General features: G+C 39.8%; 3 protein-coding genes and 1 long non-coding RNA gene across 6 annotated transcripts; 3 read left to right on the top strand and 1 right to left on the bottom strand.

Moving 5' to 3' along the window:
- Positions 1-761: 761 nt before the first annotated feature.
- LOC122664633 (probable sodium/metabolite cotransporter BASS5, chloroplastic) lies at positions 762-5801 on the top strand. 3 transcript variants are annotated; one of them, XM_043860542.1, is made up of 9 exons: positions 762-951; positions 1046-1093; positions 1180-1283; positions 1466-1596; positions 2759-2952; positions 3037-3289; positions 3886-4139; positions 4207-4289; positions 5219-5801. In XM_043860542.1, the coding sequence occupies exons 1-9, from the start codon at positions 786-788 to the stop codon at positions 5288-5290; spliced, it is 1305 nt and encodes a 434-aa protein (XP_043716477.1). In that variant the 5' UTR covers positions 762-785; the 3' UTR covers positions 5291-5801. The 3 variants fall into 3 exon arrangements, with proteins under 3 accessions (XP_043716477.1, XP_043716478.1, XP_043716479.1); XM_043860543.1 differs by having other exon boundaries at positions 1183-1283; XM_043860544.1 differs by lacking the exons at positions 762-951; positions 1046-1093; positions 1180-1283 and having other exon boundaries at positions 1466-1544.
- LOC122664637 lies at positions 1960-17992 on the bottom strand. Its single transcript, XR_006333366.1, has 3 exons — positions 17919-17992; positions 17299-17309; positions 1960-1969 (listed from the first exon to the last, which is right to left on the bottom strand). It is a non-coding gene; the product is annotated as an uncharacterized LOC122664637 (long non-coding RNA).
- Positions 8293-13711, top strand: LOC122664636. The gene is made up of 5 exons (XM_043860546.1): positions 8293-8545; positions 8691-8764; positions 12311-12379; positions 13328-13509; positions 13590-13711. The coding sequence occupies exons 1-4, from the start codon at positions 8434-8436 to the stop codon at positions 13433-13435; spliced, it is 363 nt and encodes a 120-aa protein (XP_043716481.1). The 5' UTR covers positions 8293-8433; the 3' UTR covers positions 13436-13509; positions 13590-13711.
- A 4568-nt stretch (positions 17993-22560) lies between the features above and the next one.
- On the top strand, positions 22561-23858 carry LOC122664635 (zinc finger A20 and AN1 domain-containing stress-associated protein 1). The gene is made up of 2 exons (XM_043860545.1): positions 22561-22627; positions 23150-23858. The coding sequence occupies exon 2, from the start codon at positions 23165-23167 to the stop codon at positions 23723-23725; it is 561 nt and encodes a 186-aa protein (XP_043716480.1). The 5' UTR covers positions 22561-22627; positions 23150-23164; the 3' UTR covers positions 23726-23858.
- Positions 23859-27648: the final 3790 nt, after the last annotated feature.

Raw genomic sequence — 27648 nt, forward strand, 5'->3', positions numbered from 1 at the left:
TGGGGTTTCAAACCTTTGGGATGTGTTACATGGAGGGATATAACAGGGTTAAAATGGTTTTTTTTTATCAAAGTTTGAAGTTAACATTGTTACTCAAACTGGATATGGTAGTAATTTTTTCAAAACGTGGGGATTACGTGGTATTCGGGCTACTTAAGGGGAGGTACAAGTAATTTACTCTATTTTTAAATCGATTGAACTCGCAGAGTTTATGGTGATTTGGGTAAAAAGATCCAGTCTTATATGACTCTCGGATGATTCATGATTGAGTCTTATCATTTTTTACTCTTATCGAGTCTAGTCTACGTAACTCTTAATCAGGTTTTTCAAAAATTTTAGAAGAAATGTGACTCACCAAGATCATGTTTTTGGTAAAGGACTGATGAGTGCGAGTCACCGAATCAAAACCTAGTTTTCCAACTATTTTTGGGAGACGGCTAGATGTCATTTTCTCCTGAGATTTTTGTTCTCTCCTTTTCGAAAATGACTATATTCAGTGGGAATAATTTTTTAAGGAGTATCTGATTCAATTACAATTGCATGCAAAGGCGCGTGCGTGCAGGTTCCAGCTACCAACCGTCACTCTCCTCTGTGTCTCTCGCTGTTGAAAGAATCAAAACCCATGACTCCATGAGAATCAAAACCTAATAACTCAAAGAGAGTAAACGATCGCGCTTCAATTCCGTTAAACGTAGTAGTGTGTTACAGAGTTCAGTTTTATTCCCTTAATTTGGGGGGAAGGGGGGAAGCGCCGGAGCGTATTCGTGGATTCTCTCAAAGCATAAATGAGTGTGAAGGGTCAATTTTACTTGCAGTTGCCATCTCGGCAACCGCTTTTTCCTTCTTCAACTACTTTCAGCAGATTCCCGGAGAATTGGAAACGAAAAGATCGGTTTCCGATCCTTCATTTGCTGCGCAAATGCTCCGACAGTCCATCAATATCATCATCAGGTGTTATTTGTGATCTCTGCTACTTTTCTTCTCACTTTGAAATTCTCATCTTTCCAATGCCCATCATCATTGTATGTTTTTGATTTCTTTGCAGCTTCGAATTCTCTACGATACCCTGCCTCTTCCTGTTTGATTCCTCCACGTACGCTTCCCTCTCCCTGCTCCTTACTTTCTTTCCAATCCTTGATTCATTTTGCTTTAATGGTGGATTTTTCTCACTCTCAACAACAGTTAAGAGTTCCAGATCTTCTGTGGGAAGATGTCTACCAGAGATGGCTTCCGATTCCTTCGAACCGGATCGACCCTCAGAAACAGTTCACAAACTCACTCAGGTGCTTTCCCCACCCCTCCCCCCCTTCCTGAATTTTTTGTGTGAAACGGTTCTTTTGGTTCTATGTTTATGGGTAGTCAAGCTTGAGTTGCTTTAGAGACATCTTTGTGATATTGTAGTTTGTACCATATATTTTGTTGGTAGGGCATATAGGACGTTCTGATATTTTTTGAGCTTGTACAGGAGATTGGCAAAAATGAGAGTGGCATTTTGCAGATTTTAAAGGGAGCGAACTCTATTCTCCCTCATGTAGTCTTTGCAAGTACAGTGTTGGCTCTTGTTTTTCCTCCTTCTTTCACATGGTTTACAAACAGGTTAACAATATTCTTTAAGTGAATTGGATGGTCAATAAATTGTGCATTTGTGTTCTCTGTTGCTTCACTCCTTTTCCTATAGCAATCCTTTATTGTCTATTTTTTCTGTCACTGACTCATCTATTTGATTACCCTTTTGATAGAGTTCTTCAGTCTTAAGGAGAATCCAAGTGTTGCTCTATACTACATTCCATGCTCAATGATATAAATTTGGTGTCACTGTGCTTTTAATGCAGTCCAATTGACATTTGAACTTAATTTTTGACAGATTTGCTGTCTTGAATCTTAATTGAGGGGATAAATCGCCTCTCTTATGGTTTCATATTTACTGTATTTTCTTCTTGTATTTAACTGCCTCCGGTCCTTCTTCCTCCTTCAAGTTTATGTTACCCACTGATGTGAGAAAATTTACTATTAACTTTTTTGTAGGTGTAATATTTGTTTTACTATTATATGATTTATATGATGTGGAACATTTGTTTTGCTTCTCAGTGCACCCTGATATCTGGGCCAAAAAGGTTTCAAATCTATCCATCAAAAAGTATTTTATACACATTTGTTTGATATAAGTGTGCCTCTTCCCTGGGATTGAATGCACAAAAGCTTAGATTATGCGATTCATGGCCCTTCCTTTCACTTTGGAAGAAAAGTATGCGTTAGCACTTTCCTCACGCATGAATGACAACTTCATGTGATTCTTCAAGGATTGCTTCTTGGGATGTTACAAGAAATGCCTTTACTGCGGGCATGACTATCGTAAGTCTAGGGGGTAGTATCTAGGACTTAGGAGCTTTCTTTGGCTTGTGGTAATCAATCTCAATCAGAGCTTGATTAAGTAAAACAAATCCATTTGAACAAGAAACACAGCCATATATTACTGCACATGCATAAAAATCCAAACTCCTATTACAGAGGAGACATGTCCCTGCCCTGGCCCTCTCTCAGGGAATCCACCTGTGAAAGCTTTCAATTCTTCTGATATCGATGCAGAGAAGTTTAACTCATGGTTGATCTTTACTTGCCCAGATACCACAACCAAATCGAAAGTTGAAACTAATTTACAGTGTTCATGTAAAACCACATGCTGTCTGCAATCTAAACTGAATTTGTAAGAAAAATATGTTTTTATTTTTCTTTTAACTTTTATGAAAATCATTCCCAGGTACTATGCACCAGCACTTGGGTTTTTGATGTTTGCTGTTGGAATTAATTCGCGTGAAAAGGATTTTATTGAAGCCTTTAACAGACCTGCTGAGATATTAGTGGGATATGTTGGTCAGTTCATTATAAAGCCTCTCCTTGGATACATTTTCGGTACAATTGCAGGAACAATTTTCCATCTCCCAACTCCTATAGGTGAGCAGTTCATTTTATTTCATTTCTTTTCTTCCAAATCTGGTGAAAGGAGGCTATATTAGTGGTGACGAATATATGAATCAGGTGCTGGTATTATGTTGACTTCTTGTGTTAGCGGGGCTCAGCTCTCAAATTATGCAACTTTTCTGACGGATCCCTCCTTGGCACCTCTAAGCATTGTTATGACATCATTATCTACTGCCACGGCTGTGTTTGTTACACCAACCTTGTCACTGTTGCTTATTGGGAAAAGGTTGCCTGTTGATGTTAAAGGAATGATCTCCAGTATTATGCAGATTGTAGTTACACCGATTGCTGCTGGGCTACTTTTGAATAGGTGGCTGAATTTTCAAAACTTTTTCTTCCCATTAGTACCTTTTGAGGTTTTTCTCATTAACTACATGTTTTGCTGTGGAGCATACACTCATAATTGTGGGTTCCTTAGCAATCACCACTTAGGTGACTTCTTAGTACCTCTACTGGAACTCTAAGACTCACATTTGAGTCCCTAGAAGTGCTCTGAATTATGGTAGAAGCACTATCCGCGTGCAGCTTGTCCCCAACCCAAACACCAGAGTCCTTGATGGACCCAAGAAGAAAAAAGGAAGGGCTGGGTCGTTGAGGATTTATTTATATTTGCTGGACTATATAGCTGTTTAGATGGCAACAAAAATCGGGCTATCATTTTCTTTTGGGTGGTCTATAAAGGATTGGAAAAAATGCAGAATAAAACCATATCGGTTGGCTTCTATTGCCAGATATCTGGTGGGAAACAACAAATACGTTATGTGATGTGTCCCGTATGATGATTACCAGTTTACTATCATGTTGCTTTGGTGATTGATAATCTCTCTACATTTTTTTTCTGGCGTAATAGAATGGTTATTTCAGTCTGAATCCCTTTCTTGTTCTCTCTCTTTCTGTGCATGAAAGGCTCCTTCCCAAGGTTTGTGATGCTATCCGGCCAATATTGCCCCCACTATCAGTGTTTGTGACGGCTCTTTGTGTTGGTTCACCACTGTCAAGAAACATTGAGGCTGTTATGTCCCCATTCGGAGTAATCATTTTGTTGCTCGTTACTGGATTTCACTTATCATCATTTGTAGCTGGGTATGCCCTTACAGGTCTTGTCTTCCAGAAGGCATCTGATGTGAATGCCCTGCAAAGAACAATATCTTTTGAAACAGGTTTGGCTTCTTATATTGTCTATTATTTCGGAAATCATTTGGGAACTAAACGTTCTTGCTTTTGTAGGAATGCAAAGCAGTCTTCTAGCTCTTGCACTCGCAAACAGGTTTTTCCAAGATCCACTTGTGGGTGTTCCTCCAGCCATATCTGTAAGTCATAAACATAAACAAATTACCAGTTTTAGTATTTCAAACACTCTACCAAATACTCTTGTTGAGAGTGGCTCCAACACTCAAGTGTTGAGGTTAGATAGTGCTGGACTTCCCAACTTTGAGTTACATTGTGTTAATGGTGGTAAATGTAATAGTACTAATTAGTACCCCTGGACCCTGATGAGATCATGCATATTCAGCTCTGAAGCTCACTATCTTATGGAAAATGAAATCCACAAAACCTAACCTTGTAGTGCTAATCTTCAGCATCAAATATGAACCTGTGTCTTCATGCTGGCAGCCTCTTCTTTTATCATCAGACCAAGCAATGTTTCCTCTTGCTAAAGCTTTTTTGCTGGTGACAAATCTATGAAGCTTCTGGTCAAGCATGAATATGCATTGCTGCTTTCATGAGGAGACTTGTGACTGACTCGTTTTGGAAAAGTCTCAGGTCATCTGAGTCGAATGAAAGTTCATGATTCAAACATTATTAGACTGATTCTGTAAATGTTTTGCCTCATGATTTTTTATATAATTGAATTAGAACCTGCACTTAATCTGGATGAATTGATAAATTTCAGTGTCCATTTCTTCCGGATGTGGACTTTTCTACTTTGGCTTATTGAACCATCTTTTTTATCCAAAATTTAGTTAAATTTTTGTTCCTTAAATTAAACATAGAAATACCAATACCCTTGGTTGCTCCAATAGTCAAAACCTTTGTATGCTACCTTGGAAACCAAGGATCAAGTATTGGTATGGTGAAAACTCTCTTCTCTCAAATTAAACATAGAATTCATTCAATCACAACACAATCTGCATGGTAGTAAGGTTTTCTATTGATTAAAATGTTTTGATAAAATTCCTTATGCTTGAGAATTCTGGTCAGCTTTTGGGTAGAATGCTGATATACTTTGAATTTGCAGGTTGTAATCATGTCTCTCATGGGATTCTCTCTCGTTATGCTGTGGACTGGGAAGAGAAAAATTGCAGTGTAACAGAACAATATGCTCTCATGGTGTTGCCAAGCCAGTTTTTGACGAGTCGATCAAGTTGTTATTCCAGGCTCCAGTGGCATGACTCTTGCTAGTGGTGCATGTGAGGTGGAAACCCTTGAACAGTTCTCTTCCATGTCTGAAAGAAGTGCAGTTTAATGGCTGCAGTTTCATCTGTTCATTGCTTGATCATTTGTACTTACCACTCGTCCCAAAATTAAAATACAGTTTGTCCTTGGTGACTATTTCTAGGAGATACAGGGTTATGAGTTCTGTACATTTTGGCCTGCCTGCATATGTATTTTTTGCACTTTGATAATCATGCATTATCAGTTCTATTGTCTTGATTCATATGCAGATATAAGGCACAGTAAGCTTGAAGTGTTGATGGACTGCCAATAACTGCTTGGATATTCTTTTCAGGTTATCACTTGCATGCCAATACTATCATGTAAGAGAAGCATGGTTTGAAAATGCAAGAAATGAAAAAGATATGAACCATCATTCATGGTCATTAATGCTGTTGATCATACAAAAACAATCCAAGCCAAGACATTGGGTACGATACTTTAAACCTCTTTTGAGACATCCCTGATGACTGGTGACTGATGGCTGATGCCTCTTCTCTTTACAGTTCTCTTTCAGAAAATTCAGATTGAGTACATGGACGGGGATAGAACTGTTTGGGTTAAGACTTGCACACCTGATCACTTGGTCACCCTGTTATATCACCTATGTGAGTGACTGGGTCCATATCCTCACAGAATAAGCCAATTCAGTGGTCAGGTTAATAGCATCCAATGTAGGCTGGTATTTGAAAATTACATTGGCATGAACCATTTACCATCTGTATTGGCTATAGACAAAGTTGTCAAAATCAGATTATCGCACCTTTGGCTCTAGTCTGCCAAACTTCTACTTGCTCACTCAACTGAAAACATATACAAAAATACTTAGGAAACACGTATGTGACATCACAATGGTTGATCAGCTTTCAGATAAAATAATTTTTATTTTCTTATCCCTGTATTCTATAAGTTTCAATGTCAAAGGATCCTATATGACCTGTTTAAATTAGAAATGTAACCATTGGAAAAGCTCAAACATATAAAGTCACCTAGAAGGGGGTGGAAATATATGTAGGACAAAAGTTTGCTGGTGGGCAGTGTAACTAAGGGGTTTCATGGTCTGGACTCTGGAATATATATAGTTTGTATATAATTTTGCTTATTTTGGGTAAAAATGGTCTAGCAAGAGATGGGTTGTAAGGAGTGAAGGAATGAATGGACTGCTTAACTCTTCTTTCAGGTCTTAAGAGACGGTTGACATGCTGCAGGACGAATCCAAGGGAAGCTGGAAATGGAAAGTTTTTTGAAATTTTCTTTTAGACATGTAACTCTTTAGTAGGGTTTTACAGAGTTAGAGTAAAGTATTTTTCTAGGAAGTTTACTACAAATGCGGATTTTATAGTGATAAATCTAACAGTAGAACATGAATGCAGAGATAGAAAAAGAAAATCAAGACAAGGAACACAAAAGGGTTTTATTTTTTGTGGTTTGAGTTCGATTAATAGTGCCTATCAACCACAGTGGAAGACAGATCTCTAGAGGTTAGTTTGTTATTAATTGGTTATTGTGTACGATGAGAAGAAGGGAAAAAGAGGGAAAGGAAACACAATGGAGTTTTCTTTCACCCACGGTGAATAGGAATCTCTTCAGCCAATCATCATCATTGCGTTTGGATATGACTCTGGAATGGTGAAAGGGGTATTTTGAACATTTAATATACATGAGGCAGGTAATTATGTCAGTAGATGCATGGGTGAAGAGTTCACCTGGGTACACATAAACTTTCTCCAAGAAAATATACCATAATTCAATATTCTCATAGCTATATCATCCTTATCGATCCCTTCCATAAGTCATTGTAGACTGATAGCGATATCTGTAAACAGAGGAGAAAGTTTTCCTCCACCTGTAGAGAATGGTTCACCACCCATCCTAGGGTTTTAGTATATTTCAAAAATACCCTCTCAATGCTTTCTCCCGCAGCAAATGGATGCCCAATTATCAGGGGTGGAGGGATACTCGATTCAAAAACATATGTATTGGTCTTTTGAAGAGTAAAACGGTCTGAAAATCGACCAATATCTATGTCCATTAGTTGAAAGGGGGTGGGCCTCGATGGGGGAGTGGGGATTGACCGCTAAGAATGGATCAATGAAGGTTCATCAATGGAAAATTATCTCCTCTAATTCCCAGCCCAGCCAGTTCCCCCAATGCCTGTACTAAGTTGGGGGGGGGGGGGGGACCCCACCCGGGCAAAGTGTTTGGGCAGGGGTAGGGTGGTCATTGTGCTCTCCCCTTTTATAGGCACTGGGGATCTGGACCGGACAGGGAATTGGAGGGGACAAAGATCCTTCATTAATTGTGGTTTGAGCTCCTCTATAGCTCATGGGTGCACTCGAAGATGCCCGGTGCAGTACCCCATCTCATCACGTGGCTGAGGTGCTGTTCGCGGACGGCTGAGATGGATGCGCACCACCGTGCTGGAAATCCTTCTCTCCTCTCATGTGGACCATGCTCAGAGATGTGCATCCATCCCAGCCGTTTGAACGGCATCTCGGCCACTTGTTGAGCTGGAGTGCCAGCCTTACATCTTCCAGCGCACCCCGAGCGCAATTGCAACCGGCAACCCCAACTCTCCCACCTTACCCCGCCAAAAGAAGAGTTCATCAAAATAGTGATTTTCACTGTTTTTTGTCCTTTTCTTCCACGACTCCATGGCCTTGGGAATTGGCATTGGACCTGAGCCCTGGATCTCAACTTTTGATTGGTAAACTGTGTTCTGTTATCTCTTCTAACTCTATCCCAATTCCCAAGCGCCCGATCACTTGCAAACCCTTGCTTTCTGCAAGCTTTTGGTTTCGCGGCCATGGCAGCATTGTTACTCTCTCGCAAACTCTTGGCCTCTTACCAACCCATACGAACAATTAGCTCTTCAGCTCACCTTCCGGCTTCCACCATTGTCGAACACTTGTAGTTGAAATGGGAAACTTTTAAAAACTATCTTCAGCAATGTTTTGCGGAACCAAAGTGCCTTAGCAGCTCTCGTCGGGGCGGTTTTTGCCCTAACACTCGGAGGAGATGCTTCTGCTGCTGAATTTCCTTTATGGGGTACCACTTTGTGACTCAGCGAACCCGATAATGCTCTCTCTCTACCTACCTGGGCCGTTCATGTCTCCAGCGTCGTCGAATGGTGAGGAGTGAGGATATCCTATCTTCCTCTCAATTTCTGTACTTAATGACTTTGTTCTTTTTGTGTTGTCTGTGGTTTCATAGATTTTTTCCCCCTTTTGTTCATAAATCTATGCTCATTATCTCCTATATACCCTCTTAATCAGGATTGCGGCAATGGCTCTGGTGTGGCAATATGGAGAAAAATCTGGGAATGAATCTTGGAAAGGGCTTTCTTGGGGTATGCTAAGCCAGACAAGTACATACTGCATTTCTACCTTTTTTGTTTTGAGTTTCTCGGTTTGCTCTTTGAGTTTGTCTTTATAACTCGTTAATTGCTTGGAGTTCAAGTGTTGGTCAAATTCTAGAACATTCCTCTTAATTTGTCAAAGAAAAATTGCTGATTCTGTGTCTGTATTCGTGATATCTTTCCATGTTGAAGTCAAACCCAGGCAGCTAATTTGGTCTTACCATGTGCCACAACTGCTTGGTTCTTAAATTTTCTATCTTGCACTCACTATTTTTTGCTGCTTCATGTGCTTAACTTTTGTTGCCAACTATCATGTAGCTGCTAAGCATTGGAGACAACTTTCGTATGTATATGGCTTCTTTCTATGGGGCATGATTTTTAATCCATCTCAATCTTATAGTCCCCATCTATTAACTTTTTTCTTTTTATTTTCAATTGTTTTTCACATCATTGTCTTATTCAACTCTATTTCAAGGGTTTGACTAGTTGTAGCCAGGCTTGGTTACATTTGGCCCATATGAAATCACAATTTCTTCCCATGTGGCAAACATCGAAAAAAATAAAACATTAAAAAGAGTGTCCCGGTGCATGAGGCTCCCGCTACTACAAGGTCTGGGAGGGGAAAATGTATGCAGCCTTACCCTTGCTTCACAGAGAGGTTGTTTCCATGTTTCGAGCCCGCAACCTGGTGGTTGCAAAGCATAATACAACAACAACAACAACTCAGCATTATCCCAACTAAATGGCATCGGCTACATGGATCCTTTCAAAACAAAGTAGAGAAAATTGAGGTCCTCACAAAGGGGAAAGGAAAGTAAGAGGGATGAAGAGTAGAAATGAAGAAATGTAATAAGAAAACTGAGCAATGGAAATTGAAAAAAGAAAGTAAGAGGAAAGAGGATAGCCTAGAAAATCAGGAAAATCTCAGCTACATGGTGTCGATAACATGGATCCTTGCCCTCCAATAGGTTATATCTAAGGTCATACTTGGCACAAGACCCAAACTATGCATTTCATTCTTCACAATGTCACCTATGGTCATTTTAGTCCTGCCCCTAGCTCTTTTAGCTCCTTCAATCGGCATCAGATCACTCCTCCTTACTGAGGTGTCCCTAGGCCTCCATTGCACATGGCCAAACCATCTCAGACAACTTTCTAGGAGCTTGTCCTTGATCGAGGCCACTCCCACATCAACTCTAATATGTTCGTTCCTCACTTTATCCTTCCTAGTTTTGGCGCGCATCCATCTTAACATGCTCATCTCTGCAACATATAGCTTCGCTATATGGCACTTCTTAATTGCCCAACATTCCGCCCCATACATTATAGCAGGTCGGACAACAGTCCTGTAGAACTTTCCTTTAAACTCAAGGAATGTATCTGTCACACAGTACTCCGGTCGCACGTCTCCACACATCCATCCCACTCTAATTCTTTGTGAAATATCATCATCTATGCCACCTTCTTTGTATATTATAGACCCCAGATATATGAAATAGTCACTTGGCTGTATCTCTCTCCTCAATTTTCACCATGTCATCATCCATCATAGTGTGACTAAAGTTATACCTCATATACTCCGTCTTTGATCTACTAATCTTAAAGCCTTTTATTTCCAAGGTCGATCTCCATAACTCTAACTTAGCGTTAATCTCTGCTTTTGTCTCATCCACCAAAACGATATCATCAGCAAAGAGCATACACCACGATACCTCGTCTTGGATGTTCTTGGTTAATTCATCCATGATAAGTGCAAACAAATAAGGGCTTAGTGTTGATCCTTGATGTAACCAAACCTTAATTGGGAGATCCTTGCCCTGGCCTCCCACAAATCTGATACTAGTCACCACTCTCATACATATCTTTAATTACCTCTATATACTTATTCGACACCCCTTTATTCACAAGAAGATGCCGGATTAAATCTCTAGGGACTCTGTCATAGGCTTTCTCTAGGTCAATCAAGACCATATGGAGATCCTTCTTACTAGCTCTAGATCTTTCCATGCATAGTTCGAGAACTCACGAGATCTCGGCGAGTTGGCATACGAGTTGCAAAAGTGCAACAACTCGACCGAGATCTCGAGAATCTCGACCCAAACTCCTTTATATGAGTGTCAGATCTCGAGATCTTGGTGGAAAATCTTGGTATACAGACACCTATCTATGCAAACCTTGGTATACAGACACTTATTTAGGCCAGGAACTAAGACAGACACTTATTTATGCCTAATATCATTTAAGTGAATGTTTTTGTATTTGTATTTCATTTACTTAAGATATTATTCATAAATAAGCAAGTACCCCCCCTATTTGAATCCAATAAAAATAGTTAAAAAATAAAATTCCAAAAGGAAAAAAAGTCAACCCTCCAGTTCAAGAACAAAAACTAGATTTTCGGCAGTAGGTGCAATTTTCAACTTTCTAATGTTTGGGCTTTTCTCAAATCTAAAAATTCCATAAATCTTAATATGGTAAAACATTACTAAAATCCAAAAGTGCTGTAAAATATTCATTTGTTTTGATGTCCAAGAAAATATTTTCATTCAGAGCGATTTTGACAGCATTCGTGCACACCAAATTAAGTTTGACCGGTACATAACTCCTATTTGGACTTTGTTTTTGCAAAATTTGATAGTGTCATTGTGTTTAAAACTTTAAATGGCCTAAAATAGGCTGAATACCAAGTTTTAGACCCAAACTAGGTCTAAAACCCATCGAGTTGGAAAAAAAAATGCACCAATTCGGCGAGATCTCGACTCGACTCGGTTTTTCAAGGGACCGAGTTGGTACCGAGTTCCGAGTTTTAGTACTTTGTTTCCATGAGCCTCTTTAATAGGTAGATAGCTTTTGTCGTGGATCCACCTGGCATAAAACCAAATTGATTCTTCGAGATCTATTGCAAAGCATAATATTACCCCAAAAAAATTGTCACTAGATTCCCTTCTCTTCGCAAAGCATAATATTACCCAAAAAAAAACAGTACCATTTCATTGTAGTGGAATCTAGTGGCAAATTTCTAAGGTGTTTGTCACTTTGGACTCACTTTTGAGGCAATTCTCATACTTGTCTGAGGGTGAAATTTGATGAGTGAGATGGTAGTGGGATTCTCTTATCACATGGACATACCCGTCCTCATGGAAAAAGTTGTGATTTGGTTACAGGCTGAATGTAACTTGTTATATTTAATTTTCCTTTTTTCAAAGAATTATTTCTTTGCATGGGTTCTTAAATTTGGGCTAAAACCTGCATCAGAACTAAAGGCTGACGTGAAAAGTAGGTTCACATAATTTTGGTGCCAGCTGAGCTACCACATAGAAAAAGAACAGGGCCTGTGGAGAGATCGGTCTCTTCACTCTATATCAATTCCAAGAGGGAAGGGTGCGGGGAAAGTAAAGTTATGACTTATCAGTTATCACATCAGAGAGGAACTACATTAATTGTCAAAAGTAAGTAAAAGATAAATTAAGAAAGATGCTATAAGTGTTCGATATTTCCTTTTGGAACTCTACCCTGGTGTAATTTCTTATGGCACAGTTACCCCTGCTTGGTGGAGCACTTTGTGCATGCACATGGCATTTCTTTTATAACTCTGAGTCCCTTGAGGTAACCAGCTTTATCTTTTGTTTGGCATGGAAATGCTTTGAAATTTGCATGAACCAATGTTTAAATTCTTAAGTGCCCCTTGCTTGGTGCAAAATGGCATAAAGTTAAGACCTCTTTCCAATCAACCCCGTCAGGGACCATGTGAAAGCAGAACCTACATCGGATTAGGCCCTCTGTATTCAAATCTGTATGACTTGAATAGCTCACACTGTGGTAAACATGTCTGGATTCTCCCGCCCCCTTCCTTGTAAGAAACGTAAATGTGATTAATTTGATTGGAATGCCATTTGTATTTATGAATCGTTAAACCTCTACAGGTTACATTTAGGAAATAATAAGCATATTAAATATCCAGCAACATGTAGGGTACCCTTCATAAGATCAAATACCACTGGTGGCGGCTCTTTCTCTTTTTTCGTTGTGAAGTGGATTGGAACCTGATGCCAGCAGTCACTAACATGTATGTAAGGGAGTGGGTCCCACTTATCTTTTGGACCTCCTGCATAACTACAACACTGCTCTCACTTACTGACAACCATCTGATTGTCAATTTCTTCTGGACGCTCTAGCAACTGCCTGATCATGTCAATTTTTTCATCTAGGAGTTCTTTTAGGTGGGGCTTTATTTCATGGTGGGCACATTACCACTGTATCTATGCAGATAGCTAAAAAAATTCAAGCATCATAGACAATTGAAGGTATCGCAAATATTAGAATTGCAATGATATATACAGTTTAAAAAATGGTTTAAGTTAAAAATCGGATTAAACATGTTTGTCTTCTTGTGTGAACAATTCATATTTTCTTCCAACTTTCTGACCACCACATTTGAATTGTTTGAAACTATTACAATATTGAAGCTTTCCCGAATGACAGTTTGCTATCTAGGCCCATCCATTTTAGATGGATTGTGTATGAACTAATTTGATTATGCTCCAGTAATTTCAGGTACTGGTGGCCCTGCAAGCAGCACTGACTGTTGTTGATAACTTCACAATGTGCATTGCCGCATATTGTATATACAAGTGCTGTCAAGGGGGGTCAGGGACTCAGTAGTATATATTATCATGGGTTTTTTGCTTTTTGCCTGGACAAATCTTCAACTATTTACCCCTTGGTCACTGTGCAAGGTGAAATTATTATTATTATTGTTCAGGTGCCTACTCTGCAAGGTAAACTTTTATTTGTAATTGCAGTTATATACGTGCAGGAAGTAGGAAAGGTGGAGGAAAAGTCGGAGATTTCTTATTAGTGAGGGGCAATTTGATATGCTAGAATGTATTGGATGGTACTGCTTGAAAGAGAAATTTCCTGTATTAATAATTTCTGTGGTAAAGAAAAGCTGTGGATCCTCATTCAGGGCGTGGCTTGATATGTCAATTCTGAAACACTTCACAATGCTTAGAGCTCAAGGAAATTATTATCTTCAATGTGAAGTTGGATGCGAGGTAGATTGTCAATGCCAGCAGGTATGAGCTGTTCTGTGTTGTAAAACGAGTAATTCTATGGCAGGGCAATGAGTTTTTCAACATACTAGTCCACTGGTTGTAATATTATTCAACTTTATACATCTTTGAGGTTAATCATCATGTGATGAAGCAATGTCTTTAGACTTTCTGCCTAATTTTACAGGTTTTTCATGTGAATCCCTTTTCTGTCTTTTAGGTTGGGGCTGTCTGAGAACTTTGACGTATTCCTTGGACAGATTTTTATCAAGACATAGTATGATGAAGTACTCTTCAGTTCTCAATCCAAGCTTCCTTATCTAGTAGCAGCCTCACCACAGTATACTAAACATTTTTATGGATAATCCAGGCATTAGTGCTAATTTGACTGTAACTAGGGTGCATAAGAAAGTACTAACACTGTGATCTCTAAAACAGGCCAGCTTTTTGTACAAAAGCAAAACCCTATTGGATGAAATCAAATGATCTAATCTGCTGAGTTCTGGAAGATGCCCATGATTTATCAGGTTGAATTCTTTTGGGACCTCAATGAGTGCAACCATATAACATATCCTGCTTTTACAGGTGATTCCATGTACACCCCCACCTGCTTTCATTTAAATGATCACTATCTCTATAATAATTGGGCTAATCTTGTTTAACATCTGATGCAAGCCCAAGCCAATAGAAGCTTCTTGTGCAAAGGTGTAATATGCATGGGCTTGCCTCAAAATTAGTGATGCAGATGATGGGGTTGTAAACCAATCTACAGAGCAATCGATTGCTGAGGAAAGAGATGGGTCCAATTTGGGTGGCAGAGAGGGAGAGGATGTGGACCATATGTGGAGGGTGTGTGAATAGTCTTCATAAGAATCATCATCATCATGATTTCCTGCATGTGAGCTACGTTAAAGGTGTACAACAACCCAAGGCACTTGGTAACACTAGAGAAGGTATGGTTACAGGTTATTCATTTCTGGGTTGACTAGCAAGTTTAGTCCCACCTTCCTTAAGTATCAAAGACGAGAAGCTATTGGAAGAGTTGAAGAGAAGAAAACTTGACATGGATTGGAGAGACTGATGAATGCTGAGTGGTCCTAGTCTTCTCTAGGCAAATGGCTCACCCCTTCCATGTTCAAAAAGAGCATGACTTAGGAGGTGGGGAATATATAGATCCATCCCTGCCCAGACAAGGAAGCATCATGGTTGTCTTCTTCTTCTTCTTCTTCTTCCTTCATCATCTGAAGGTAGAGAAGAAAAGAGCAGAGCCAAGGAGACTCAATAGCATAGCCCCCCTAAAGTAGTATTTGACTCTAGATTCCTGTCTTCAAACTTAGTATTATGAGGAATTGGATAAAAAAGCGAAGCTGAAGTAAGAATAGAAGTGAACAGCCCACCTTTCCCATTGGAAATACCCCACAAGCAAAAGCACTCATCATCAGTTCATTTATAATCAAAGAAGGTTGAATCTAACACTTTTTTTTTTTTTTTGAGAGATAGAGAGAGAAGTGCATAGGACCATTGCCCTATGCCCATTCTAAATCTTCTCTTTCAATAAATGATGATGCTGTATCAGGGATCACTGAAGCAATAGCCCTTGAAGGTCGATGCTAGTTTCATGATATGGGACCATAGCTAAGTCATAACCTTCTATGTTGAGGATTGATAAAATGGTAGTAGCCACATAAATAAAAGCATCATAGTATCCTTTAATCTTAGTCAAAGGGGAGAATGGTTTAAAAAACAGGAATCAAAATCCGAATTGGACTGAAATAGGCTAGAATCGGTGGAAATCAGCATAAAAACCCCGTAAAACTTAGTTTCCATATGAGATTGGTTTAATCCGGATCGGATCAGAACAGAATTGGCTAGTCGGCCAAAAAAACCTGCTAAAAACTAGTTTCCATACAGGATTGGTTCGATCCATATCAGTCAGAATTGGGATCACCCTACCCGATCTGGTTTTTGAAACCCTGATTACACACGGGTTGTGGAGCCTGATTCTATTCTATCAGTTCCAGTGTCTAAAGGCTAGAAATTCAGATTCAACACTTTTAATCTATAGATACTTGTATGGTATCAATTTTTTGGGGGAGGGAGGTATGTACAGGTATTGTAATGAACAAATAAAGAAAAAAACTTTACTAGCACAATGCCAAAAAATCTAGGGGGAAGGTGGGGGCATATGTGGTGGGACCCTGGAGGGGTGGAGTAGCTAACCCAAGTTGTTTTGAAGCGAAGGAGATGGACAGAAAACCATCATCATGGTCATCGCCTCCATCACCATCATCCTTTTAATGGAACGGGTAGAAAGAGAGGTGGGAGGGTTGAGGCAGTGTGTGTGTGGGACCAATACTGGAGGAATGGTGGTGATGATCATGATGAGAAATTCAGATAAGAGCTGAAGATGAAGCCAAAAATGCCTAATTTGGGTGTTTCACACACACGTTTCACATAAATTAGCATAGCTTCCCCGGATCGTGATCCTCTATGGCGTGCTGCCCGTAGCGGTTTAAGCGGTATACAAACAAGGTGAGGTGTAATGATCGTCATACTCCTGTTCGGGCAAGGCATTTGGGCAGAGGTAAGGTGGTCATTGCGCTTCGCCTTATATGTGCACCGCTCAGACCGCTACGAGCAGATGTGCCATAGAAGATCTGGATTGTAGCTTCCCCTACTCAATTACATGAAGCAAAGGGACAAAAGAAATCTAACCACATTCTCTCTTGGACACGTTGGCTTCTGAAGTTTTAATTACCATAAACCCACAAGTGGGTAGCAACTAGCAAGTGAGATATTCTTACATTAAATCCTTTCTTCAAATTCTGTGTGTACTTGATTCCATATAAAAATTTGTTGTATTGAATACTTGAACCGTGGGAAGTTGGATCAAATCTAGTTCTGGTTCTGGTTGAAACTGGGCTAACTTAAACCAGATAGGAGTATTTGCCCTCTTCCTCTTCTGAAGCTGTTTCAACTTCATCAGTTCCCTTTTCTCAAATTGAGTTGGGTTGGTTCTCTAAGGATCAACCAAAGGACTTAAGCATGGGAGATGTCAGAAGAAGGGAGAAGGGGAGTGAATGAGATCAAGAATTGCCCACCCACAAAGAAATTACATGCTAAAAGTTACCATGGCCAGTACTGGTTCTTGAATCCAGATCAACTACCCACATGGGAACGGGTGGGGACAGATCTGAACCCTCCATTGGAAGTAGGTTCCACACCCTAGAGGCAGGTCTCACATCCCCATAGAGGGTTCAGATCTGTCCCTACCCGTCCCCATGTTGGTAGCAGATCTGATGTCCTGGTTCTTCCAAATTCCAAAGTTCCAATTACTGATTTTTTTTGGTAAGGCCAATTACTGATTTACTGTGGCTGAAACTGGAAACTAGGAAGGCCTCATTCATTTCACTCCTGCAGTCGGCAGTCCTGCAATTACTTCTTAAAAAGGTTGTTTACTTTGTCAAAAGGTACTCTTTTTAACTCTTAAGACTTTTGAGAGAGAGAAATCCATGAAAAGGTAGAGTTTCTCCAACACCAAACCCAAAAAAAGAAATCCCTCTATAAGCTCTATGAAACAAGTAATCCATAGCTTAATTAAGCTAATTCCAATAAGTAACTGTTGAGAAGTCTCAAAGGTAAACTACCTGCAAAGGTACGTATTCCTCTCATTCTCAACGTGTCTTCTTCAGCACCAATATAACCAAAAACTCCACTGTGAGTCTGTGACACTCAGAGAGAGAGAGAGGGTGGTGAGTCATGAATGGAGATAAGGAAATGAAGGGGGTGGGGGGCCTGAGGAGAGGGTGGGGGTAAGGGGAAACTGGAGGTGTAAGAAGTAATGATGAGACCTCAAGCCATCATTGCAAACGAAGCTGGCTCCTCCCATATACAAACACTGCACGCACAAAGACTCATTCAAACACCATATTATCCCTCCTCTGCCCCCTTGGGTCTCCTTAGTCCTTAACCCCCTCATTGCCTCTCACCTCTTCTCTTCTCATCTACTATTTATATGTTCACCTGCACTTTTTCCATTACATCTCCATCCCCCCCCCCCCCCCCTTCCGATATACTTTCTTCTTTACTGAAACTTAAGAAGGAAATTCAGAATGTGCCAATCTACAACTACCCACAATTCTCCTGCTTGCCGACGGCTAACTAAGAGATGCAAGGTTCGAGTCCATCGTCTAACCAGGTTCTTCCTTGCCTCCCTGCTCCTTTAGTGATTTCTGGGTCTCTCCAATTCTGTTTATATTTTGGGTATTTTTCAATTTCATCAACAGTTACTAATGATAGTTACTAATTAACAGCAGGAAGAGAAGGTCAGAAGAAGCAGCAGAGATGGTGGGTATAGAGATGGCAATGAAGAACTTGAAGCTGTATATGGAGAACCGAATTATCATACAAGAGAATGAGAAACTGAGGGAGAAAGCTCTTCTCCTTCACCAAGAGAACCGAACCTTGATGTTTGAGCTTCATAAGAAACTCTCTCATCTTCACGATTTTGCCTCCAAAAGCCACCATCATTCACGATATGATCAACTTTCATGTTGAAGCTTGAAGGAGAATATGATCAGATGGGATACTTTCTTTGCTCTTCTATTTCTTTCCAGGAGACTTTTTTTTCCTTCCTTGTTCTAGTTAATATTATTACATAAAGAAATATTAGTTATAAATAAGCAAGGGTAAGATTTTTTTGATGGATGAAGGATAAGTTTAATTCAAAAACTACTATTAGTTATTGTTTCCCCTGAAAACCTCATCAGTTTAAGGATTTGTGAAAGGGGAAAACATGCTTTCTACATGTCTGTTTCCATTAAGGATCAATACTCTGTTTTTTGATCAATTTAACAGATTAGAGAGAACACGTGTGCTTTGAGTTTTGATCCTTTTCCCAGGTAAGCAAGGGCTTATCAAGGAGAAGGTCCGTTTTGGGAGAAAGAACGCTACCTGGATGCATGCGGTGTGCTGCCCCTGCGTCCAGACACAAGGATTGATGAAATAATTGCCCCATCCCCATGGAATGGCGGAATTTCCTGGGGGCTCATTTCGGCGCAATATAAAGCAATACTATTATATTGTAATCCCTTCTTCTCATGTTTTCAACAAAAGGGAGTGAGGGACTGTAAAATAGTGATGTTTTCCTCTTTAAGATTTCAATAAACATAAATGAATAGTGATGAAGCTGCCTTCACTTTTCTGTTACTAAATTGCATATCTTGATTGTTGAAAGCAAATTGAGAAAAACTTCCCACTTCACAAGGGCCTCTCGCTCACCTACAATGATGTTGCACAATATACAAGGGTGTTCAAGTAATAGCATTCAACCCAAAAGCCCGAGCTTTAGGATGGAGAAATCTTTTTAAGGTCATAAGTCAAACTATCGCACATTACCCGATCGATGTGGGACTAAACTCCCCTCTCATTCCTGTCTATAGAGTGCATTCATTGTAACAACTTCCCCAACTTTGAGTCATAGGCCCCCACATGGTTGATGCACGGACAATACGCTCTGATACCACTTAATGACGTCCAACTCAAAAGCCCAAGTGTCAAGGTGGAGAAGCCCTTTCAAGGTCATAAGTTAAACTACCGCACAGTACCTGACCGATGTAGGACTAAACTCCCCTTCCATTCCTGGTCATAAAGCACATTCACTACATCATCAAATCCTTATAAATCTTCAAATCGAGCGATCGATTAATTACTTTCTCGTGGAACTCCAAAAGAATCCTCACTAAGAAAATATACACTACTAACTAGTTCAACTGTTCAACATAATAGAAAGGGTGGCCATCAAATAAATGGATACCAATATGGAATGGGAAAGACACCACCACCCACTGGTTCTTCTAATCAACTCATAAAAACGAAAGCAAGTGTACTCCATATTGTTCCATCACCAATAAAGACTACAAATAATGAAAATAGTTGCAGCTCAAATAAATTAAAATAAACAGTTAGCTTTACTGATACCCTTTATTGTGATGATAATTTAGAATAGAGGAGGGACAATCTAGATTACCTATACATAATAAGACATATAGTGGTCCAAACTATTAATTATATGAAGAAGGTTCTCCATGAGGCCAGTGTGTGGAAGGGGAGGGGGGGGAGGGGGGAGGGGCAAAGAATCTCCCACATCATACCAATGGTGGCGGTGTGGCACAGGGAATGGTGTAATTCATATGAGATACATATGGTTAGGGTAGGAGAGAGAAAAAAACGTGTGAAGGGCGATGGTACCCTTATTCTATGCAATTTGGATCCTCTACTACCGCCTGCCCGTGCAACCGGTGTGTAGCCTCACATAGACAGGGCATGGACCCCACGTGGACTCCACCTGGGCAGGGTGCTCGGGCAGTGGGTAGGGCGATCATTTCGCCCCTACTTGTGTGAAGCTGCATGCTGGCCGCATGGGCAGGCGACAGTAGAAGATCTCAATCCAATTCTATGCTTTCACTCTGGAAAAAAAAGCTTTGACTTTTCAACTTATTTTCAAGCTGCCACGACTGTTGTATTATTGAGACTTAAGCTTACTATAAGAATTAGGCAAAAAATTTCATCCACATTGGAGGAAACACCCAGGAATCTAGATTCATTATTACTCCTCTTATTTGTTAGAGGTCCAAAATACCCCTGACTATTCATTGGCATCCATACTCTTTCACCGTCATGGAGTGATGTTTTGGTATTGAATTAGCCGATGCAAAACCTGATACTAATCGTTTGTATCAGTTGGTACATGGTTTTTCTTTCTAATTGGGTTCGATCCTGATCCGATATGGCCCACTACAGACCAATACGGATGTATCGGTATCATTACTGTCAGAGACCGATATGGATGTATTGATATCGTTATAGTTAGAGACTGATACGACACACTTTAAACGTTTTATAATAGATTATCTTATCTTGTAGATTTAGGCAATTCTCACCCACCCCACCTCCGGAAGAAAAAAAAAAACTTGGATTGTAACAACTCCATGATCCATCTGATTCATGTGCAACGCCTGATCCAGTAAAATTTGCAATTGGCAAAATACAGGTTTGATTGCGTTGGGCTGGAGTCTTGTGGGCCCAGTCACTGGCCGTGCTTTTCAACCCAATCCATTTTAACCGTATACAGGGTAGGACCGTACGATATTAGGACGTAAGCGACCGATGTGGGAAAGCAAAAGCTAGGCGAAAGAAAACCCACTAAAGTTCAAGTCCACCGCAGCGTAAACATGGATGGAATTGATGTATTGTAGTCACATTTGTCACTTCAAGGTTTAGATGAGGTTAAAATTTTATTAACAAATAGATTATAAGATCATTACTTAGAAGTCAATTAATTCAGAAGTGTATGGACTTTAGTGGGACAGATTAAAATATATAAAAATATATGTTATTTGATGAGAGTGAAAATTTAACCAATGAGATACTTGTCTGCTCATCTATTACATGGACTAACCTATAGATTTCCATATGACAAATGATGAAATGTTATACTTCACAAATAGTGATCGGGATGAAAACCCCAAAAAAAAATAAAATAAAATAAAATTATTTTATTTTGAAGAAATGGTTTTTAGAAATTTTGATATATTTTCAATGGAGTGTTCTCTGTATGGAATGTAGGGGCCACATCGTATGTGGCAGCCACTGAGAGTTTGTGCACTGGCACATTGGTGGTGGAATTTCCACCATTCATGGGATGCACCGGTCATTCCACCCCGATGTGTCTGAGCATGGCTCGGATCAAGATCATCTCCAAGGAGCAAGGAATGTCCAGGACGTTGTTAGCCGTTGGGTTATGCCCCACATATTCCTAGACATGCGTCAAAATGTGTGCGACACAGCTCAACCCTGGGTGCACGCCTGACGAGCTAAATTCTTGCGTTCCACGCAGATAACATTTCTCCGTTTAGAATCGAGAGTCCACAGTCCCGACCCAAGCGCTGACGAGTCAAGTCAGAGAGAAATCTTCCTCGTCAGTCATGAGTCACGACTCAGGAGACACGGAGACATGACTCATGACTCAGAGTCACGATTCACAAGTAACTCCGTCAAAATTACAGTTATCGCCACGTCATCAGTTACCCAACGCGGCGACTCGCGTCTGACAGTTTATGCATATATATGACGAATGCTGATGACAATGTGGGGCCCAGGTATCATCCCGTTTGCGGGCCCAAATAATAGAAACAGCCAAACAAACAAGAAACCACTGCCAACTGCCAGTCACAGCTGACGTGTTTTTTACTCTATCAGCCTTTTACCGGTCCCAATCTGACCTGGCCCATAGACCCATTGCTCTATAGAAAATGTTTGACCCTTTTTGTGGGTTGTGGCTTGCCTCGGAAACAAGCGTGGTATGGAAGGTGCGAAGCTTGGCCTTTTCCGTCTTTTTATATGATTTTAGAATAACGATTCAATAACTTAGTCTCATATTAGTAGTACATTTTACACCATCAGATTAGAATCACAACAACACAAAGCGTCACAACTGTTATAAAATTCTGATCTGACGACCTAATACGACGTCATAGGGTGCTATACGTTACCTGTAATCAAAACCTCTATGCAATCAGTGGTCTCTTTTGTTGAAATAATTTTTTAAATTAAAGAAAAAGTAAAAGAATAGAATAGAATAAACAAAGAAGCGATAAAGCGGAAACAGAGGCGCCTTTCTCAAATCCAACAGCTCTTCTCCAAATCTCCTCCCCGCCTTGAATTACAATCCCCGTAGCTGTTTCGTGTTGCAGAAGAAGACCTAACAATCCTGGAGAACGAGATCTTGAGTTATTTGACGAAAGTGGTAAGAAAACCCTAATCGATTATTTCTGTTTCTGCTTCATTTGATCGAGAAGTTGTGGTAGAAATTGAATAGATCTATAATCCTTGAGAACGTTTTTGTCCATCTTATTAGTTGTTTCTGTATGATCACCTTCTCTTCTGTTTTAATGGTCGTAGTATGTGAATTTCACGGCCGATCGTTGGTTTCCATCGATGGTCCGATGAACTTGCATTTAAACGGTTTAATAATCTGCAGATTTCTGTGAATATTCGCCCTTGGAAAGAGAAAAAAAAAAAAACCAGAAATTTTTTTAGAACGATTCTTTTCGAATTTCCTTCGATTAGTTTGTTGAAGTTCCACAACTATTTTTAGTTTGACGAAATCACCCTTGCAAATATACTGATTACCTAAACAGTGAACAGTAGATTTTATGGAGGGGAATTGGGGTGGGAGGGTATTATTGTCAAATACGGAGTTCGAGTCAATTTTTTTCTTGACTCTTGACCGACGATTTTGTCTATGTGCTTATTCTCTTCCGAGCAGAGATAGACGGAGATGGGTTCTGAAGAGAGCTGGGATCGAGAGACGGGATGTCAAGCTCCTGAAAATCACAGGCCTTGCGCGAATGGGTGTGGCTTCTTTGGTACGCCAGCGACTTTGAATCTCTGCTCCAAGTGCTACGGGGATTTCTGCATCAAAGAACAGCAAGCGGCTTCTGTCAAGGTTGCCGTGGAGAGATCTCTCAGTCCAACGAAATCAAAAACATCAACGCAGCAACAACAACAACAACAATTATCTGCCCTTTCTTTGTTCGTTGATTCTTCTTCTTTGGCTCTTCCGTCATCGTCATCATCTTCATCTTCGTCATCTTATTCTGCTTTTAATTCCACAGCAACTGGTGTTGTTGGGGTTGAATCAGGGGTGAAGAAGAGGTGTGTGAGCTGTAAGAAGCGAGTTGGGATACTTGGGTTCAATTGCAGGTGTGGCAGTATTTTCTGCTCGGAACATCGGTACCCAGAGCTGCATGCTTGCACGTTCGATTTCAAGTCGATGGGTCGGGAAGCCATTGCCAAGGCTAATCCTGTAGTGAAAGCTGATAAGGTTCGGAGGTTCTGAAACTTCCCTTGTGACTCATCTCTTCCTGTTAGGTGTTTGTCCTTTTTTTTTTTTTAAGTTTCAAAGTTTCATGTTCTGTTCTTTCCTTTGGTTGGTTCATGTTCTATAAAAGAAAGGTTGCGTTGCTCTGTTGTGTTTTGGTGTTTTCTTTCTTTTTGCGAAGGGGAAAAGGGGGAATTGGGAATGGAGAATAGGCAGCTCAGCTGCATCAGAGGAATCCATACTTCCAGGCTGGTTGGGTGGGTAAAGTGGATTACATAATGGAGTGGATAATGGAGTTGTTTGCAGTTCTTACCATGCTTTCTTTCTTTTCTTTTCTTTTATTTTATTTCATTATCATCTTTTGCTGAAATAATATCTTTTTCTTAACTTTAAACAATAATAATAAGCATGGAAATAAATGTTTTGGTGGAATGATAATAATAATAAAGCAGGATTAATGGTAACCTAATAATTATAGATTTCAGATCCTTGTTTGGTGGAATTTTTATGTTGAATCAAGCTTGTTAATGGGGTTGCTTACCAAACAATATACAATAAAGAAGAAGGTAGTTGAATTATCAATTTTGAGATTCACATTGAAGGCTCTGATAGATCAGATACTGTTCCAGGGTTATGGGTCTGGAAGGATCCTTGATTAGAGTCCAGTAGAGGGTGATTATTATATGCACTGACACTGGAGTTTTTGTAATATATCCTCAATGGCTAGGTTCTACAACAATCCTTGATCTCCTTTGAATCATAAATTTAGGGTTTAATAAATTTACAAAACACATCCATAACTAGTCAGGTTATTAGAATCAGATTCAGCAAACTGATACTTCAAAACGAGAAGTTATAAACCATGGTATGGTATCGGCCGATAAGGATTGGTATCGATCCGATACCAATACTGAGGCGGCACGGTTACCGGCTTCAACAAAACTTTGTGTACAATTCAAGGCAACTCTCCCCAGATATCCCTGTCCCTCATGTGTATTGCATTTGTGCTCAGAGTTTTTGTAACCAGGTTGGTGTTTGGGATGAACATGCAACCAGGGTTCCGACTTCTTAAATGATAAATTGTAATCTAAATCAATAACAAAGATCAGAAATGCAAACTAGTCAAGAGATTTGCTTAAAATGAGAATTGCATTCCTCAAATTACCATCTTTTAAAATGTATGACCGTTGTATTTCCCTCGCTGCATAACTATGATCTAGTTGTTCACTTCCGGTTGAATACAATAATCAAGGTTTTAGTATATGGTATCGGTGGTCATATCAGTCCCGGCAGATATTGATATTAATACGGATTGGTCGTATCGGATTGGATTGGATGATTTTACCCCCCAAAAATATAGATACCATCGATTTTTTTATCATTTTACCCTCTGGTGATACCGACACCATCGATCGCTATCGGTAACTAATCAGAATCCAAAATTGATACATATGGGCCGATACAGCTGATGAATATGATACTAGAAAAAAATATTGGGGGGAGGGAAGTACGGTCAAGTGTGTAAAAGATGTTTTCATTAAAAAAAGGGCAAGAGATCTCTGCTTGTGGGTGTTTCCTCTACCCATAGGCAATAGAGGACGGTTCATCCACCATCTTAGGGTTCACAAACCCCTCTTAAGGTTTTAGTATGTTCTAAATACTCTCTCAATACCCATTTCTGTCCTCTCCCGCCCATCGTGGGTGGAGGGAAACTCGGTCCAAAAGTTATAGATATTCAATCCTTGATATTATTTAAAACAATACCTTAGAAAACATCTTAATTATAGACATAATATCCAAAAATACGGTGAAAATTTCTCATGGTCTTGCAGTCATTCAACCAAACTTTGACAATCAATCCAGATGTCTACAGTTGTGACTCTCAATTTTCTTGCTCTTTGCAATGCCCGGTACATGACTCTTGCCTTGGAATCCTCCACGATCCTTGTGAAACCGAAATCCATAAAAATACAAACAAACGTATTTTAATCAATAATTGGTGTTCATCATGTTTCATTAGTCTCTTTTGTATAGCTCCCATCACATATAATAGTGTATAGATCTTAGATTTAAGTAGCTCGTGGTATTTAGATAGGGTCAAAGCTGGGGAATTGAAAACAACCGGATCTTGAGCTAACTGAACAAGATTCAGATCAGAAATCCATAATTTGTTAATGTTTCTCATAATCATCACAGGTTTAGGCCGGGTTTAGGCCGGGTTTCGAATAATATGCAATGGTTCCTAGCAGCCCGTAGAAATAGCCAGAAATAGAGAACACGAGTTCTATTCACGCAAGCATATGACGTTAAAAGATTGGAAATATTATAAAGACGAAGTTGCCATGCACCTGCCCGTGTGGGGTAGGGCGGTCATTTCACCCCTGCCAGTGTGAGGCTGCAGCATGGTCATGGTCCAAGTTGTACTTAGTTATCTGAGTGTCATACCTAATGAATTATGGCGTTGTGTCTACATCAGACTTTACATGATTTATGCGTGTCCTCTTCTATGTTGTGTGACAATTGTGACTTTTTTTCCATTGCCTTCTTTCTTATTTTGCAACTTGCACTTTGGATGTTTCTAGATCCAAAAGACCTTTAATAAAGAAAAGGGCAGGGGGATCGCTGCCTGGCTATGTGGCCCCTCCACTAGTTGGAGCAAGGTTTTAGTAATCGATATGGATCAGTTTGGATCAGATAAGTTTATCTCTGTTTTCTTTAAAAAATTGATTTTTAAAAAATGAAATTTTTATCGTTGTCTGTACCGATCCACTAATATGGGATCGGTCAGAAAATTGATTGATACAATCGATTTGATACTGATTCCTCAAACCATAGTAATGAGGCCTTTTTTGAGGTACTTTTATATTACTTTGCAAACGAGATTTAGAAGCCAATCAAAGTGAATTTTTATAATCAAATTTGAAATTATTTAGAATTAGTAATATAATCATATAGGCAATGATTATAAAAATTTCTTTTTTCAAGTTTAAAAATTTCCCTTCTTTTCCATGTCCTTTTTTTAATTTTGAAAGGGTTGAACCCGATTCAATTGATCACTCCCCTGTGTCACTAGCTGTGGAAGATCCTAAAGATGCTCGAGTTTGGACCACCTTTGTCTACTTAATAAGCTCCTTTTTCGCATGCGATCTACTGTATATGTCGCAGGTTTTATCAGCTTATATACTAAGTGAAGCCACCTTCAACAGTTCAGCCTTGGGCTTTCATCAAAACCGCCCTCACTTCAGCGGGCCCTTAACTCATTGATATAGTGAGGTTTTATGCTTCATAGACAAGGCTCGTTTCGTACTTGACTTACGAACTCGTATAGTATTCAACCCTAACAAGTTAACGGCTAGCTAAATATGTACAAAGAAGAACCCTACATACACGATTTAAAAGCAAATTTATTTATTTTTTTGTTAAAGATTTACAAGCAAATCAAAAGCCACAGATAAATGGGCCCCAAGCTAACTATGCATTCTTGATAGTACAGTCTTGTAGTTATAATCACTGCCACAGTAAGTTGGCCAAGCTCAGCCAAGCTATGGTAGACCCACCCCAGCCCACACTTGTATTTTCCATCTTGGGTTGGGCTCAGGAAAAGAAAAATCCAGTCCCTAACCAAGCCCACTATAATATTTCGGGACTTGGGCGGGCTGGCCCTGTCCAAGTTTCATCCCAATGGTTAATTAGACCGGATCGTATCCTTGTACAAGTACCGTCCAAGCTGGATTAAAGTATTGTAGTTGCAGTTAGAATTTCACATCTCTCATCCTCGAGTTCCTCCTGCCACTGGATTCACACTGGAAGGGCTGGCGCGCTGGAGAGGATTTATTTCCCTTCTTATATTTCCTGCAAAAGGAGAAGATATAAAGTTCATTTACTTAAGTATCCTAATATAAGCTGGATTAAGGTACTTGTATTGGGTATGTTGATTCATA

The sequence above is a fragment of the Telopea speciosissima genome, chromosome 6, assembly GCF_018873765.1.
Source record: "Telopea speciosissima isolate NSW1024214 ecotype Mountain lineage chromosome 6, Tspe_v1, whole genome shotgun sequence".
In the NCBI taxonomy this organism is placed as follows: Eukaryota; Viridiplantae; Streptophyta; class Magnoliopsida; order Proteales; family Proteaceae; genus Telopea; species Telopea speciosissima.

Excerpts from the sequence above, each read along its gene's own strand:
- LOC122664635 (XM_043860545.1), top strand. The coding sequence starts at position 23,165 with ATGGGTTCTGAAGAGAGCTGGGATCGAGAGACGGGATGTCAAGCTCCT.
- LOC122664636 (XM_043860546.1), top strand. The coding sequence starts at position 8,434 with ATGCTTCTGCTGCTGAATTTCCTTTATGGGGTACCACTTTGTGACTCA. Across the intron at positions 8,765-12,310 it reads TTGGAAAGGGCTTTCTTGGG|TTACCCCTGCTTGGTGGAGC; the intron begins GTATGCTAAGCC and ends CTTATGGCACAG. Across the intron at positions 12,380-13,327 it reads ATAACTCTGAGTCCCTTGAG|GTACTGGTGGCCCTGCAAGC; the intron begins GTAACCAGCTTT and ends CAGTAATTTCAG.
- LOC122664633 (XM_043860542.1), top strand. The coding sequence starts at position 786 with ATGAGTGTGAAGGGTCAATTTTACTTGCAGTTGCCATCTCGGCAACCG. Across the intron at positions 1,597-2,758 it reads TTCACATGGTTTACAAACAG|GTACTATGCACCAGCACTTG; the intron begins GTTAACAATATT and ends AATCATTCCCAG. Across the intron at positions 4,140-4,206 it reads AACAATATCTTTTGAAACAG|GAATGCAAAGCAGTCTTCTA; the intron begins GTTTGGCTTCTT and ends TTGCTTTTGTAG.